Below are 18,157 nucleotides of genomic sequence, written 5' to 3' on the forward strand. Positions count from 1 at the left end.
ACACACACACACACACACACACACACACACACACACACACACGCACGCACGCACACACACTATATATATATATATATATATATATATATATATATATATATATATATTTTTTTGAAATGTTGGCAGGTTTGTTGCGCTTCCCGATTTCAGCGAGCCAAGTAGTCGAACGGCTTACGAGGTCACTGCAGCTGTTCAGTCGCGATTGTAGCCGACAGCTTTTGATCGCAATCGGCGGCCTTCCGTGTGCTGTTGAGATTACTCGCATGTCGGGCATCGGTCGGTGTGAGTGGACCGAGTGCAAGGGAACGCCGCTAGGTGGCCTTTCGTTTACAGATGCACGAAGGTCTGATCGTATCGGATCCTGACATCAGCCGCAATCGTGTGACCAGCCCCAGCCTTTTTCGTGCGCAGTTGTCCTTTCCCGTCACCTTGATTAGTTATTATTGTTGTTATCGTTATTTTGCCGTTTGGCTAGGCGTTTGCTTTTTGACACCTTCTCGAGCACTGGTTAACGCCTAAAGGAACGAGCTAAAGGCGTGTCGTTAGCGCTTGGCTCCGACACGCGGATTTTATCTGGAAAGTAGTCGGCGTGCATTACGAAAGCGGAGCATGGCTGTGGTGGGGTGTTTTGCTGCTGTATTGTGCTGCAAGTGTGTGTATTGAACGTACGCTTGTAACCGGTATTTCGTGGTTGTCGTCACCGGAAAGATTTTCGCACTTCTCGTCTTCGAAATGAGTGTAAGCGTCATCTTTCCCGACGGTAAGGACCGGTTTACTCATTTCTATGCTGTGTGTATCTGGAGGGTCTCCCGAAGTCGCCCAATTATTACGTCTTTTGCCAACGGCGCGCGAGTCTTGTGCTCGCATGCTAATTTCCTCAATTTATCGCCATATATGTGTTCCTCCGTTTATCGCAACCAGCCCCGTTTTCTCTTCCTTAGTATTTGTTCTGTTTCTCTTGGGAATTTCAGGCTATCCGTTCCACATTCTCGCACACGTATACGTGACGTTTGCTCCCGGTGCCCATCCCGATCAACCCTGCCTGGCAGTTCGATTCGAACGCGCAGCTTTATTTTTTTTTGCGCGGAAAGCAAGGGAAGTGGAGGTGCGAGTGGTGATTCTTTTGTTTCAGCCGTGTGTATGTATACGCTGCCTGCAGATGCCACATTGCCTGCGGCTCACGTGCGCGTCGTTGCAAGCGCGTCGCAACGGCTCGTTTCGTCGCCGCGACGGTTTCGCCGTGTGTATGCGCGCGGGCCTCCGAAACCCTTTTTGTCTGGTCGGCCTGTCCTCCCTCGTGCCGGAGTCTACACACACAGCCGACTAGACCGCAGCGTGAAACACGGCGACGCTTTCTTGTCAGCCGAGTGGCTGGACCTTGAGGGGAACTTCGCGCTCGCAGCCTTTACGAAAGCAAGTGAAGCCGCGCACCTCAATCCACCCCGCGGGATGCACGCAAACGCCGCCGCACGTACATGCTCGTACGCTCTGTGGTGGGGGGGGGGGGGGGGGGGGGGATTGCAAATCGCGCATCTAATGGCCTCGTCCGCTTCGTGTCGCTCATCCGGCGCGACAGGCCTTTCCCACGGGAGTCGTGCGCTGGTGGACTCGCGGGTGCGCGTTGGACGCAGCGATTCGAGCCTAATGCGCTGGAAAACTTCGCCGAGAGTTTTGACGGTAACCCGCTCGTCGCGTCGGGTCGCGCGTGCTCCTTTGGGAGGCGGGACGGGAAGGCGGACGTGCTGCGGGCGCCCGGTCAAGGTTCGAATCGGATGCCGCCGCTGCTGCTGTTTGGTACGCTCATGACTCGAACGTCACTGCATAGCACACTTCGACGCGTGCATTTCTGGACTGTTTGACGCGACCGCGCTGTTTGTGCCCTCGAGAACAGGGAGGGCTTGTTTGGTCGTTAGCTTTTCCTCCTCCTCCTCCTCCTCCTTCTTCTTCTTCTTCTTGCTTGCCTTCTCATCCCTTCTGATGCTTAAGGCTGCCGTCCTCTCAAGACACAGGGAAACTGCAAACTGACTATGCGGCCCATGCCACTGGACAAAAGACAGTGGTCTTGGAGATTTCCTTAAAAAAAAAAAAAAAAGCACTTGCTGTAGAGGTTCCGTTGCGTTTCTCTTGGCCTATTGTTGCGTCCTATAAGCTTTCTGTTTAAATACGAGTAAATGTCGTGACTGGTTCTCGTAAGGATTGCCTTCAAGTGCGGTGGCAAGATTGATCATCATGCATGGCTCAACCGTACGTGTGCTCTTTCTACGCTTGATTAACGAGCAGACGGCTCGCCATATTGCCACGGTCCGCAAATGTGCGTTCCATGCGATTCGCGAGTCGCGCCTCCGCCGCCGTGCGCGGCTCCCAATTCTACATTTCTGCGTTTTCGTGATTCACGCCGCGTTGACCACACGTTGCGTTGGGGGTTTCGACCTGACCTACTCGTATCGCCACAGTGTCTCACCGATACTAGTCGCGAGAAACAGAGCTGGTGGCGAAACGTTTTTAATAATTCGCCCACTGTGTGTCGGAAGCGTTCTGCAGTCTAGCTTGATTCTTTACGACGGCGAATGAAATAATAAAACGAAGCTTCGATGTATAGTTACGCCAAGCGGATATGTGGAAAACAGCCGGTGAGTGCAGTGAGAGCAAAACATGAACTCCGCGTACGTTGATTGAGACATCATCGGAAGGTGACACTACCGGGCTCAATTTTCGTCTAAATTGTGTGCGTTATTGGGCAATAATACGACCACAGTGGAACTTTAGATTCAGAACGTCATTTGTAGAATGCCAAGCTTGGGGTGTATAAGTGGCATGGTCAGATCTGCGATGTTTGACGGGATGTTGCTGGACATCAGTAAGTCTATAGACTATATGTCGCATAATTTTCTCGTGTTTCTGAAAAATAAACAATTATTTGTTTGCGCTCGGTGTCCTGTGTTTGTGTACTCACACCAGTCTTGTTTTTTTGTTGTTTTTGCGCGAAAAATCTAGTGTGTTTGGCCACCTATAGCTAGTCTCCCGCCAGATTTTTCTTAACTCTTAGAGAGACCTAGCCATAAAAGGAGTCTGCGTAAAAGAAAGTAATCAAATCAAACTCAAATCAAACTTTATTTTTATTCTATCGAAATGAAGACTGAAGGATTGTGAAATAAAAGTTCTTTTTAGAGCAGCTTGACTGGTTCACAGCGCTGGAGATAAATTTTGGAGCGGTAACAGCAATTCGTAATATAAGAACTCGACAGGCGCCTAATTACTATTAGGTGTAATTGGTGTAATTATACTTGAAAATGAGATCATGTAGATAAATAATTGAAAAGGTTACGATAAACATAACGGAAAACAAAAGACGAGTGCTTTTTGCAATGCTGAGAAGCTATAGGTAGTAACAGTATAGTGGTAATAAAATGTATTTTTAGGTGTTCGCGATTATTTATTTATTTATTCATTTATTTCATAAACCTATTAAGGGCTTTTGTAGGCATTACATACGGGTGAACGACGGTACAGTGGCGTTTCGTTCACCTATGAGCAATAAGAAAATCACTGAGAAGTACGCAATACAACACAATAAAAAAACAAGAATAGTCGGCACAAGTGGGTCAAAGATAAAAAAAATTGCAACTTGGTGTTGAACGGACGCTTCAATTTATTAACTAATCGTAATCGCGTGATGTGGTAGTTCCAAGAAGCTGTGTTGAATTACGATGCAAGTTATAGTGCGCGCGAACTGAGACGCAAGTTAGCTTCGCCCGTGTTGTACGCATCGTGCCCAACCACCGCTGTTGCTCTGCTCGGCGTCGCAGGGTACGAGAGTTGTGCGGACTCCGAAGATGCGTCCGGCGAGTGCATTCCGTCGGCGCTCTGGCTCCGTGTTCTGGCCGCGCGCCGGTCCCCGTGCGCCGAGACAGGTGCGGACGCGTGCATGGCGACCGGGTGCGCGTCGTGCGTCTCGGAAGAACGTCCGAGCAGCCTCTTTATGTCGCTGTGGGCTCGTTTTCGGCGCGTTTGCGTACGCGAAATATCGAATCACAGCGATCGTCTTCGTTCTGATGTGTGCGCTTTATCGGCATGTGTTCCAATGCTCGCTATATATATAGACAGCTCCGCGAAGGCAGCATCGACGACAAAAGCGAGGCAGGCTACTTTGCGGTCCAAACAAGATGGCGGCTGAGCAGAAGGCTTGAAAACTCGACGGGAAGGTCGTCTGCTCAAAGAAAAAAAAATAGCCGCCCTTTCTGATGTGCTTAATGTAAGCTACGTTGTGTTTCGCATAGGCTCGCACACGCAATGTTAAAATATATACAGTGATAATATGAGCTTTTTCTTGTCGACGCGAAATGGCTTCATTTCGCAGCGACGTCTATCGGACCGTTCTAGGTGCGTTGCAGTGCTACAGGGCTCGGAGCTGTCTTCTCGTCTGTCAACTTATAGACTGTCTACTACGTTGGCCGGAATTGGAAAACACTCAAGAACCGCGGCAGCACGCAGCCTATGGATCTCTTGTTAGCCAATCAGTAACGGGATCAAGCCGGCTGTGTGATCTGAGATGGGAGGTGGGCTCGCCTACTGTGCACTGATGAACCTTTCGGTAAGCTCCCGTCGTAGCGTGGAAGGCGATCAGTGCCGGACAATAAAAGAAACTCTTTGATTCCCTTTTAGAGCGCAGCTCTTTGGCGCCCGTTCCTGCGTTGAGCGTCGGCGTGCCTCGGCGTCGTACCTCGGCGTAACAGAGCGAACGAGCACAGCGAAGGATGACGGGGAGAGCGAAAAGAGCGTGACGAGGAAAGCGGAAGCGGAGGCTGCAGCGGAAGCATGAGGAGGAAAAGAGGAATCCACCTTGAAACACCACCAGATGGCGCTCACGTCCGCGCATCCGCGGCAGCGGCGGCGAAAGAACCAGAAAGCTCGCCTTCGCACATAGCGTTCGCCGAAAGCGAACGCTATGTTGCCGCATACCGCATACCGAACGCTATGTAGCGAACGCAAGCTACAGTTGCCGGGAAGTGGGGCAACTGTGGGAATGATATATCGCGTCGCGGCTCTGCCAACCGGTACGGTGATCCGTGCGATGCCTCAATAGAGACTTTTAGCGTGTCCGCTATTCCTGCAAACTGGGGCGGATGGTCGCGGGCGTGAACGTGAGCGGCCAGATTGGTGGCGCCAGCTGGTGGTGCAAAGCTCACCCATCTAAACACCGCCAATTGCTATATTCTTCTTAGCTGGGGTGTAAGTTCTCGATAGCGGCGTAATTGTGAACACAATAACGCCGCTGCCGAAAATTTGCACCAGCAGCGAAGCAGAACAAAGTAGGCTACTGCAATTTTAGCTCTGTGTTTGTCTAATTGAGCTCTACAACACCAGACGGCTGCACCGCTCCGGCCGCTCACGTTTACGCCCCCGACCATCCGGTAATCCGCCCAAACCGCCCGGTTTGCAGGAATAGCGGACACGCAAAAGTCTCTAATATATCGTGAAATGAAAAAAAAAAAAAACGCATAGAGCTGAGCTCAAATGTCGCATTAGGGAGTATCGTAATCGTCGGTAAATTTTTCTGGCTGACTGACGCGATCCTAGCTCTCCCGTCGTCGCAGGTTTCCGCCGATTACAGTGACTGCGTAAAAACGTGGAAGTGCCCAAGGTTGCCCGCTTCGATCCCATTCGCCCCTGTTACACTCCGTCTCGACCGCAAGAAGTAAATGGTAAAATGAGAAATTAGACTTCGCTTAGTCTCTTGTCTCTCACCTGTAGAACAAAGTATGAGCGCTGTTTTGTCGTTCTTTATGAGGTCAGTTGTTTGCTTTGACGACCTCGACACCCAGACGGGAAAATTTGTCGATTTCCGCTTATAACAGATGGCGCAGGGTGCGTCCCGGTGAACTCCGAACACGGACAGTCGTGGCGGCTGGCAACTGTAACTGAAATACGGTAATCTCGAGGCAGTAATGTTTCTCTTGAGTGCTTTTTTCGCGTTGGCTTTTGTGTCCGATGGTACTTTCCCATTTTTTACCAGGAGCGGGAAATTGGTTGGTAGGAACAGGTAATGAAATATTGGGAAGGAAGAAACAAAGATGTATTGTGTTATTGGCAAGACGTCGTTTCAGGGAACCCGTGTAGTATCTTTGTATAATTAATTGAAGCCGCTTTTAAGGAGACGTCTCGCAAAAACATATTGTTAGATGTGTAGTAAACGAGTATTAATTACCTGACGCGTCGTCTGTTTCAGTCTAGCTGGAAACATAGTCATAAAATATCTTAAAAAACTTACATTTTTTTCTGCACGACGCGAAGACGTTTGACAACGCTCTAGCGCATAGTACAGTAATATACCCTTGAACAGTGGCGTTCGTGATGTAGGTGCGAGTCACGTTATATATAGGTCTGCGGCCTTCTCCGCTGTAGATGATATCGGAAAGACGATACCGGGCTTTTGATGTACTGATAAAACGGCTTTGTCTCGCACCGTTCTTGTTGTTTCTTCTTCGTTTTTTTCTTATTTTCAGTTGCACGACCTCCTTACAGAAGTTGCCGACTAGCATATACCAGCTTCCTTTACTCTTTCTGCTGTAACAGTGCATGACCTGCTGAAGTACTTGATGACCCTACAGTCGTCTGCCTGAAGATACCGCTTTCGCGTCCTGCCATGTCTGGTGCTTCCACATTGTTTTAAACGTGGCGCGGTACAATTACGCAACGCCACGGGCATCTCCGGTTTAGCTGGCGCCCCACTTTCCAGGTGGCGCCAGCAGTCTGGCTTGCTCCTGCGTCCACAATGTTGATATGCGTGCATGTGCAGTTGGCATGTGCGGGCGGCCCAGCGTGTCTACCAACCGGGAAAACCGGAAATTCTCGAGGATTTTGAATAGTCTGAAAACACTCAGGAAAAACTCAGGGAATTTGTGCTTCTATCAGGGAAAATTAGCTGTAATTTTACTGAAAAGGAACGAAAGTCGCGCTAATGCTGGCTTAAGTAAAAGAGAGGAATCGTAACGAATCGATTGTGACGCCGTGTCGTCGGCTGGAGGAGTTGCATGTGTACAGTCAACGACCAATTGTCCTGACGCCCGACTTTTGGGACATGCCCGACAATTCGGACGGCTTCGCGAGCCCCATAGAGTAAATGTATAAGAACCTATGAAATTTCGGACGCAAGAACCTTTCACCGTCTGACTTTCCGGACTTTTTTCCGTGACCACAGGTCCGAAACGGCATTAATCAAAACCACCAACTTGATTATCTCGCCGCATCCAGCCGGCGCTCTCGCGCGCAGATCCGCTGGCAGCCGTAGCCACGACCACGGCAACGCTAGGCCTAGCCACTTCGACGTTCGCTACTGTTATCAATTCGTCGCTGTTAGCAATGGCGCCGATTCAGCCTTCGTAATTCTTGTCAATGAGTTCGAAGCTCGGAAAGCACAATGCATAACATTATGCCGGTTTTCGAAAGTTAGCTTCGCCTCAGTACAGCAGTGTTACGCCATGAAGCATACGCGAATCGTTGCGGTGAAGCTTAACAAGTGTTGGAAGGGGCAATTGTCACGGGACACAGTATGTATTCCTTACTTATACACCCGTGCACCCGCCGTCTGCTGTCACAGTACGAGCACCGATATACCTAATAAGTGTACTGGAAGGCCTCCAGAGGGCTTTTTCGCACGTGCCTGTGGGGATTTGAGCCCTTAAGGGCAGTAAAAGACGTGCATTCATTTTTTCGAACTGCCCGATTTTTTGGACGTTTTCGCGGCCCCTAGGGATTCCGAAAAATCGGACAGTGACTGTGCAACTGACTAAGAGGATGCTTCAAATGGTCCGTGGGGCGAACGCGCGGCGGAAGGAGGACTAGAACACAAAGGACTTACGCATCGATGAATGAACGGGAAAGGAAGTGTGCCGCCGCCGCTTTGAAGGAGCTTGAGCTCAAAAAACGAAGTGGTGGCTGATGCCGAGATGCAGGTGTCTTTCTTCCAAACCAAAATAAACTTTTTAAAGCAGTGAAACGCAACACTGAGGCGTTGTGCACAGGCTGAGAATATGTCAGGACAGTTGAGGTTGACTTTCCAGCTCTTGAGAATCTCACTTGTGGCATTGTTCGAGCCACATATACCAATGAACTTGCTATCAGTTGATAGAAATAGCTTATATTCGAAAACAGTTGCTTCTGTATGCATCTCTTTTTATTCCTACTTGAACATGTTCGAGTCGATTTGCAATGGGCTTTACCATTTTCGTCGTAGATATCTTATTCGCTGTGCATTTTACTAACCCCTCCCTTCTGTTTTCTTTTCGAATAAAATAACCGCTACTACTCCTTACTATTCAAACTGGATTAAGTCGTGTTTTTTTTTATTTTTAGCATGCTTACTTGAGAGTTACAGCGTTAGGCGACATGGTGTCAGCCCGTCTTGACATAAAAAAAGGTTCTGTGTCACCCAGGAGATATTGCAAAGGCACTCAGGGAAAACCTGGAAAACTTACGGAATTTGAAAATGTCAACTTAGTAGACACCCTGGTGTCGCGTGTCTTTCGTCAATTGCAGTATAAAGGAAACATGCAGACGTTAGACAATATGACCAATAAAAAAAAAAGGAAAGGCGGGAAAAGGCACTAGCTACATATAAGATGAGCAAAGTGCTCCCACAGGTGTTTGCAGTTGTCACGGCATCGCGCATTTTTACAGACTGTGTCGCACAGTATTGTCACGCACGTACTGTCTGTTGGGCAATCCGGTCTCTCTTGAGGCCACTGACCAGAATCCTGACATGATTGTCCGTCGCGTCCAGTGTAGAGAACAGAGCTGTGTACGAGTTTACGAGGAGCTTTGGTGACGACCTTTGCCGTTCTTATTGAATTTAGTAAACCGATTTCGGTGTCGTGCTTTACGTGGTAATGAGACTGTGTGGTGCAGCGCCAAACAGGACAGGCGACAGGGGTGTCCCCTGTCTCGCTTCGCGCTGCACCACACAGTTTCATGGAAAAGCAACTAACCCAAACCATCACCTTTCTAAGTTATACGTCAAGTCTTCGTTATCCTGCACTGCAGACCTTTGTTAGAAAATCTACGAAAGTGGGGCAGACCGTATGAGGCGATGCTATTTTTTCTTTCCGCGCGGCGCCTTTCCCTGCCACCTCTCTTGCATGGCGTTGCCGGGCCCTGCGTGTTTGCCAAACGTCGGAAACGCGTCATGCCGTGTTCGGGGCCTCGTATTTTGCCGTTTGTGCATTCCTTAAGACTCCCAGACACATCGCCGGAGATAACTCTCGGCCTGTAAAGCACGTGGCTGCGTGTATATTTACCAGGTCGAATCGCGATAAAAATAGACTGGAAAATAACCAGCGCGCATATTGCGGGGGAAAAAAAGTAAACGTAGCCGTAATAAACACCGTCTGTATTTCAGTCCTTGAAACCGTGGGCCTGGAAGGCGGCCGTACGTGCATGTTATACCGAATCGGAGCGCCGAAGTGCGCGTTGCAGTCGCCGAGGCGGTGGTGCAGCGTGTGTGCTAATTTACTTTAACTTTCTCACGGAGGCCAGAAAACAATTCACAAAGACGGTGCGGAGAGCGGTGCAGCGGGCCAGCAGCACGGAGTGCACGTCTCGGCCCGCGCATACGACTTCTTCACAATGACAAGGCAAATACAAAGCGCATAAGAATAACAGCGAAACGAGTATCGTAACGTACGCGTATTGTTCTTAAAGGGACACTGTATCGAAAGCCCTGCAACCTTCCGTGCGAGGAGGATTCGCCAGGACGGTTGGCGACACCGCCGGCAAGTTCCCGCACCAGCTTGCCGTGACGTCATGGACCGCGTTTGTTCGGGCCTAGACTTCGAAAATTTGCCGTCTCACTGACATGTCGGCGCTGGGCACATGGCTGTTACGGCCTCTCTGATTCGCTCGAAACGCCACCATGGCGGAATTTGGCCGCGTCTTTCACAGCAAGACTCAGTCATTGAAAAGAGCTGGCTGCACCGCGAGGGTACCAGTGCAGTCCTTGGGACCCTCGTCTCGTAATGTCGTGCACAGAAGGGCTTTACGAAATCAGAAAGCTTTGTTGGGTAAAAGCAAACATCGTTTTGCTATTTCCATCGAAGGTTGTGTGGCTGTTGATGTCTAGTTGAGGACCTTGCAAAATACCTCCCGATACATTCTGGAGGCAGCTGTGTAGAAGCTCTTTATGCGATTTCTTTTTAATAGGTCTCATTTACTTTTCGAAAGGCCTGACTGATGAGAGTGCCCATTTTTCTACGAGGCCGTGGTTACATAGGCTGTCCAATGTAACTCAGCCAAACCTTAAAGATATGCAAATGCTATGTATCTGGGCAGAACCAACGTGATGTTGTTCTCCGTCGCTTGTAGATACTCAGATTATTTTTTGCATTCCACCTAATTACGTAATTACTTTTAACTCATTACTCAGCTTCTCAAATACTATAATTACATGAAAAGTGTCAACGAGAAAATTGTAAAGCAATATGGGAAACTCCCGATACAGCTTTCTGTTGCTCAATACTTGCTACGTAAGCTTGTTTTTCCAAGCATGAGAGAAGCCCGCGAATACACGCAAAGTTCGTCGAGCGGCCAGTCGCGCGGCAATTTTCGTGTATTCGCGGGCTTCTTTCACGCTCGAAAAAACACTTTTATGTAGCACGTATTGAGCTACAGAATGCTGTATACGGAGTTTCTAATAATAATAATAATAATAATAATAATAATAATAATAATAATAATAATAATCCCATTTTATGTCCACTGCAGGACGGAAGTTAAGGCCTCTCCCTGTGATCACCAAATACCCCTGTCCTTTGCCAGCCGATTCCAACTGGCGTCTAATTTCCTAATAATTTCCTAATTTCATCGCCCCACCTAGTCTTCTGCCGTCCTCTACTGCGCTTCACCTCTCTTGGTACCCATTCTGCAACCCTAACCGTCCACCGGTTATCTAACCTGCGCATTACATGACCTGCCCAACTCCATTTTTTTTCTATTAATGTCAGTTAGAACATCGTCCATACCCGTTTGCTCTCTGATCCAAACTGCTCTCTTTCTGTCTCTCAACGTTATGCCTAGCATTCTTCGTTCCATCGCTCTTTGCGCGGTCCTTAACTTGTTCTCAAGCTTCTTTGTCAGTCTCGAAGTCTCTGTCTCATATGTCAGCACGAGTAAAATTAACTGATTGTACACCGTCCTTTTCAACGATAATGGTAAGGTTCCAGTCAGGATCCTCATGTCGCTTTACAATTTTCTCGTTGACACTTTTCATGTAATTATAGTATTGATAAGTTGATTACTGAAAGACTAATATGTAATCAGGTGCAACGCAAAAGATAATCTGAGTATCTCCAAGCGTCGGCAAACAACATTACCTTGGTTCTACATGTCCTGCTGCGTGGCATTTGCATATTTTAGTATTGCGGCTCAAATTACGTGGGACCTCCGGTATATACGTGTGTGGAGTCTTATTTGCCCCTGTTTAGCGCCATTAACGTAGAAACCAGCGCAACTAAGGCGAGGACAAAGAAGACGGCCTTGTTCGTTTTTCCTTCTCACGTTTTTGTTTTTTTTTTGGGGGGGGGGTTGTTATATTGGCGTGCCAAAGGGCCTTACGGTGCACTCTACTAGACTAATTTGCGTTGTCCTACAGCTGTTCCCCAAGCCTATCCTCTGCGACCAGCTCCTGTGCTCCACGTTTTCCGTGGGTGTCCTCGCCGTCTCTGCTGCGTTGACAACGTGCTGCGGTAAGCGGCGATCCCAGCGGCGTGTGAGAACAGCACCGCGTGCGACGACGACGACGACGTGTACAGAAGAGGCGCACGTACACGCCGCACGGCACGTCGTCGTCCAGCGTACGTTGTGTGTGCACGCGCCGTTTCGCACTGCACCCACCCGCGGGGGTAAACGACGCACCGGCGCTTTGCATCTTCGCCCCGCGGTGGCCCGCTTCTCAGCAGGGGTCGGTCACACGGCGTGGCTGTTGAGGCCGTCGCCGCCCGTGCATTTATGCATCCAGGCGACGCCTCGGGGGGCGGACACGCACGTCTTCCATTTCGGTCGGAGACGATCGGCGGGACTCGCCGGCGAGCACAATTAAATCAGCCGCACGGGGACGATATCGCAACGAACCGCGGCCTTCGATCGAACGGGAGGTGCCGGTGACTGTCCTCGCGCTTCTGTATACCGGATGCTTGTCGTTGCTTTAGCGAGTGGAATTACGACGCCTACGGCCTCGGCTTTGCCGGTGGGCAGGGAACACCTATTACGGCACCTATTCAGTTATACGGTGCCCGCATCTGGACGCGAATTCTGTTTGCCCATTCTGTCCGAAACACATGCAGGCTGTCCCAGCTAACGTTAGCCAAGATCTTAAAATGTAGAATACACGAGGACTCAACCGATTGTATTCTGTCGGCAGTGACGTACCGCACCAGGAGGACCGTTTTTCATAACAGAACTATCGGTAATTAAATGAAAATAATTAACGAACCTTTTAATTACTGAATTTAGTGCACGGCGTTCCCAAGCGTTACTATTCTGCTCCATGCATTTGCCATCTTCCTCGATGCCGCTGTGCACTGCATTCACTGCGCACGCTTCACGCGGAAAAGGCCGCTCGCAGTTGGCGGCGACCAACGCCAATGCCTCGCCACTTTCACGTTGCAGCCGAGCCAGGCATGGAGCGGAGCTATTTTCTTCCGAGGGGGCACGACAGCGCTCGGCACACCGTGCTGATCCACGTATCGTTCCAGGTGCTGCTATGCTGGCCCCCCATTGCGAGCTTCCTCTCGCATAAGTCGCAGCTCTGCCATAGCACGTTTACCCGGTCGCTCATCTGCCATGACCACTTCCTTCTTTCCTGATGCAATCGTTTATTGGAATGCGCTCCCTGACAACTTCGTTACCTGTACTGACCGCGAAAAATTTCGTGAATGCCTAACAAATCACTTTGATTAACTTTCTGTTCCCAATGTACAGTGCTCACGGAATGAAACGCGTCAATTTATGGCTAACTAATGCCCATACTTTCGTTTCCACCGGCCGCAGTTCGTGTCACATCGACGTAATTTCGGTGCGTACACTTAGAGCGGAATCCGAGTCACCTTTGGTGACCAGATTCCTAGCGACATGACATGGTACTCTCGAGTTCTCTGCACATGTGCAGGGTTCTACCAAACACTCGCTGTCGCGTTTCATTCCGTGAGCACTGTACATCGTTCATGAACCCATCATAAACCACTCGGAATAGTCCATCCTTGTCAACCCTTCCACCTAGTCTTTCTTTTCTTGTTTTTTGTTTTGCGAATGTATTGCCGTGTTACTTCTTTAAATTCAAAATTTTTCTTTGATTGTTGAAAGTCACACAAAATCAGCAATGTTAATTTTTTGTTGTTGTTTTGTACGTAACCACTCTTACACGTGTTTGTATCCCCCCCCCCCCCCCCCTCCGCTTGTGTAATGTCTTCGGGCCTTCAAAGTGATAATAAATGAAATGAGTAACGCCTGGTATCGCTGGTGTCGCGGCGCGCGGACGCGTAACCGTGCGGCTGTTTTCATATTTCGCGCGATTTTCTTATAACGCGGCAAAAATAATTGCGCGGGACATAGCACACTGAAAACAACCGAATCTAGTGTTTTAAAACACAATTGTTACTTTTCTATCAGGATTCACGCCCTAAATTCAGTAATTAAAAGTTAGTTAATTACTCTCATTTAATTATCGATAGTTACGTTATGAAAAGAAGGTCCTCCTGATGCGGTACGTCACTGCAGACAGAATATCATTGGTTGCGTCCTCGTATATTCTAAATTTTGTTTTTATGAGCTTGGCTAGCGTTAGCTGGGACCCTCTGTATAAAGGCAAGGCAAGAAAACCACGGAAACTGGGCGGCGGGGTCGGTCGTACTTGCTACTTACCCAATCTTGCTCCTGTCCGCTTATGAATGCAGAGTCCAGTACACTACATGACCACTTTGCCCGAGGCACTCTACCGTGTTTTACGAGGTGTTCGAGGGGATGCGCTCCGTCAGCAATGGTGAAGCAGTAGTTTTTCCGATCGTTATACGAGTGCGGGAAAATAATTAACTTGCACGTATCGCTGTTGTCGGGTGATTCGAACCTTCTTATATATATAAAAACAAAAAAACAAAAGAGATGAGACGCTACTGACTGTACACTGAGCCGAAATTTAATTACTCTGTATTTACGAGGGCTCGCTAGAAATCGTGAAAAGGATCTTTCTATGTCATCGTGCTTTATTTTCGAGAGAGTGTGCAGCACCATAGAATGAAATTATGTGATTTTGACACATTTCTTGACAATGCAAGTAATTTCGTGTCTGAAGAGGACAGGGACGCACTGCAGTGTAGAATTTTGACCACGTGCGCATGGTTAACCTATAGTTAGCGGTAAAAGGACAAAGCGATGGTAACGTTAGCCTTGTATTGCTCGTTTAATGGAGTCATTTGCCGGAACCACTGTCCTTGCGCTTCGAGTCGTCGAATAATTCAGCCTCGCTGGGCAACCTGCTAGTCTCCTGGTTAGCAGATGGTATAACGACTGCCCCGGAAAGGCGTCGGTCACGTGTTCGACCGTGGACCAGGACCAATTCTTTCTTCAGCTGCCAAGTTTTCTTAGAAACCCGTTACGGTTTCCTTTGTAGCTTCGTTCTATACTCCGGGGTGGATGACAATTTTTGCTTTTCCTGAAACCTCGTCCTCATTGCGGATTTTCGCCCAACTCGTTCGCCACAGCCGCGAGACACGGGTGAGTGATGGGCCTGTAGTGATTCGTGCGCGAGCGCTTGGTAGGTTGCGCACGGAGTGGCGGCAGTCCACCTTCGATGCCGTAGAGTTTCTCTCTGCTCACCCTTCGCGCACGACGGGGTCCGCGCGTACGCGTGCAAGCTGCGTTCTCAGAACAGCGCGCACATGCACGCTCCGTGTTAGAGCGAGTGTGTGTGTGTGTGCGTATATATATATATATATAATATATCCGTGTGTGCGTGTGCTGGTCAATAGTATGAAACAGTATAGTAAGATGTGGTCTCAGCATCAAGAGACGTAGGAATAAGGGCATTAGACGGGCGAACTATTCCCTAAGCTTGTACTTATCGTGCCAGAGTTGTGCGAATTCACCGGTGCTTTACAGATTGAGCGGAAATGATGTACGCGCCATAAGCTCGGAAGTGTTCAGGATCGCTATAATGTAAGGCTTGATTTCGCTCGGCTCTATTCCTTTCTTATCATCCACCGTTCACGGCCGGCCGATCTCTGCGATGACGTGTGCGTAGCTATATAGCATCACACGTGCCACTGGCGAACAACAGCAGGAAAGAGCATTGAAGTAGAATCGTTGCACTATCCGGACCCAGAGTACCGACGAACGGAGAAGAGCGAAAGCCGGTAATGTCGGCGTGCGCCAGATGTGATGAGCATATGCATGGTTCACGTCGAGCAGTGCGTATCAAGCGTCAAGCATCCATGCCTTGACGCTCGAACTGTTGTCTGAGTGAAACGGCTCCGACGCTTGCTTTTAGTTTACGAGAGGTATAGACGCAGGAATGTACAGTGAACTGCAGGAAACTGCCCGAAGGCTGCACTGCACACCTTGTCATCGGGGCGCTGCCTTTCGCCGGCAAGGATACGTGCAGCTTCGCCGCTGCTTCCCTGCCGTCGCGTCTCCGCTTTGACAAGCGAAACCGGCGGGCGCATTGTCACGTCGCCGCACTTTATCTGGAACGGGTCATCTGTCGCAGCAGGCGCTGCGGCTACGGTGCTCTGCGCGCTGATGTGCGCTCGCGGTGCCCCGATGGTAGAGCCCTGTTCCGCTAAATGCGTGCAGTGTCGCGCTGCCGACTGAGGCGAATCAGAAGCCGAGCTCTCGATGCCGTTCGCTCGGACGATAACTGTCAGATGTCGAGTAACTTGGCGGGAAGGCGAATACGTAGCGAGAAAGAACGCAAGAGCGTAGTTGACGTCTGGCGATGTGTGAACTTCATTCTGGCATGTTGACACTGCTCACAGAGCTACAAAACAAAGAGACGAACAGCGACAACGGATGCTTCATAACTTATGAACAATGTGTTGGGATGTGCGTTGCAAATTGCATTGGGATGCTCGTCAAACAGCGTTCAAACAGTGGCTAAAGAAACCATGTTGACGACGGGTCTAAAGGTGTACATACTTGGTTCGCGCATGTTCTTGATTGATCTTGATGATCGTATTTGCGAGTACAGTGGTATAACCATGATCGCACAGTATTCCGGCGTGCGAGTGGCTTCGGCCAGTTTCCTTACAGCTCACACCTGGTGCGCGACGCTGCACCGTATTGGCGAGCCGGGCGGTGGAGCTTCGCGGCGCGCCAGCAGCAGCAGCAGCAGCAGCAGTGTGCTGCACCGCCGGGTCAACTGTGCCGCGCCTGCCGCTGTGGTCACCTCTTGCTCGCAGAAAGGGTGTCGGCGGTCCTTTTTTCCGTCCCGGAGGGTTGTTGACCCGCGTGTGACACCGTGCACGCCTCCTTCCTGGACACTTGCGAGACGAACGCTGACCGCACACTGGGCGCCGGCGACCACAGGTCTCTGAGGGACACTGAGGAGGGATGCGAAAGTAACGCTCCATTATATCCGGCCAAGCATACGCCCGCGGGTGCGTGCGCGCGGTGTTCACGGGGTGGCGGAAGCCCCTTGGGAAGAGTGGATGCACTGCGGTCGCGTATGTGCGACCTTCCGAGATGTTTGTTCTACGTAGTGCAAACATAGTGCGTCCGGTGGTTAGCTAGCGCCCCTTCCGACATTCTTCGGGAGGCATGTCTACGCGCGGTGATTGTTGCGCTTGTATAAATAAATAAAAATAAATAAATCCAATGCAGGACACTTTTCGTAGTTGGTTGCTCGTGCTTACAAGGCTGAGAAATACCGTGAAGTCAGAGCTCGAAGTCCGCCCTGCATCGCGAAACTCGCGAAATAGAACGGCTGCTTGACATTCGCGCCATGTCGCGCACTCGCATATCACGCACGCGCAAGTAGAAAACTCTCCCTTTAGCGGCCTTCCTTCCTGTTTTCTTTTTCTTTTTGCGGAAGCTTTAAATTTCTTCGCAATGCTTTCGCGAGTGCAATAAATCGATTGGCGTTGTTTGGCTACCCGTCTGTGTTGTGACTGCCGAAAGACTGCGTTTATGCGTAACCTCGCGTGTTCGCGAGGAAGTCTGGGATGCACGGTTCCTCTTCGCACTGCTGTCGACGCGCGCGCTGCGTTTGTCTATATAGGTTACATGGCTGTGCGTCAGAGGAAAGGCTGAATCCTGCGATTGCGTTTCGGGGGTGGTAAATAAAGCTTGCATAGGTGAAACGTGGGCCGGCGTCACCGTATGCCGACAAACTCGAAAGGAAGCAGGTTGGTTTTCTACCTCTGCCCCGTCGCCTGTTCAGAAAGGTTTCAAGAAAAGCAGCCTTCCTCGTTCGCGGTGGCGTTAACGGGTTATTCGACGTCGCCAAGTCATTTATGGTGCGCAGAGGAGGTCGGTTTATCGAGGACAAGGCTGTGTTTGAGCTCAATGAAAATATATTGGCTTGTATGGCTCCATCCCCGGCTGCGCATGTATTTGTCGAAGTGACGCCAGTGCAGCCATGTCGACGCGTTCCCTGCCACGGAATTGAGCGAAGCGTCGGGTCTTATGGCGCGACAGATTGCGAAATGATGCGAACAACCCTGCATGAGACAGCGTATCCTGTCAGACCGTGGCAACTATGAACCAAATAGCCCTGCAACAAGTAGTGATACGTAAGATTTTCTGCAGTGGCAGAATCAGTAGTCATTAGAAAATGACGAACCTCGTGCAACGGGGACACGAAAAGACACAACGTCGGCAGAGCGCTTCCCTTGTCGTGCTACATCTGCATCTCATCACAAATTCAATATGAATTATCGACAAGGCCCCATTTACCACCGTCGATGAAACGGGCGTCTGGTCTTGGCACCTGTAACGCCTTCTCCGGCTCGCATTCCTGTTTAATCGAAGACCTCGCTCGGAACGGCGCAGCTACCTCGGCGCTGCAGTGCGCATGCGTGCGGTAGGAACACCTCCGCCCAACAATGGGCGACACACTATATCTCCGTGTGCATCTGAGACGTCGTGCGCAGCCGATGCCTTGCTTCCGGCGTTTGTG

At 49.9% G+C, this 18,157-nt stretch overlaps 1 protein-coding gene across 2 annotated transcripts in view; it reads left to right on the plus strand.

The window, feature by feature from the left end:
• LOC126525502 (cerebellar degeneration-related protein 2-like) overlaps window positions 1–18,157 on the plus strand; it is a 135,839-nt gene that overhangs the window by 18,372 nt on the left and 99,310 nt on the right. The window contains exon 2 of one of the 2 annotated variants that reach the window (XM_055067715.2): window positions 3,807–3,911. The exons of the other annotated variant lie outside the window; for it this stretch is intronic. Coding sequence (XP_054923690.1) covers window positions 3,807–3,911 — 105 coding nt within the window. The remainder of the gene's footprint in view (window positions 1–3,806; window positions 3,912–18,157) is intronic. 2 annotated transcript variants of the gene reach the window in all.

Source organism: Dermacentor andersoni, chromosome 8 (assembly GCF_023375885.2).
Source record: "Dermacentor andersoni chromosome 8, qqDerAnde1_hic_scaffold, whole genome shotgun sequence".
In the NCBI taxonomy this organism is placed as follows: domain Eukaryota; kingdom Metazoa; phylum Arthropoda; class Arachnida; order Ixodida; family Ixodidae; genus Dermacentor; species Dermacentor andersoni.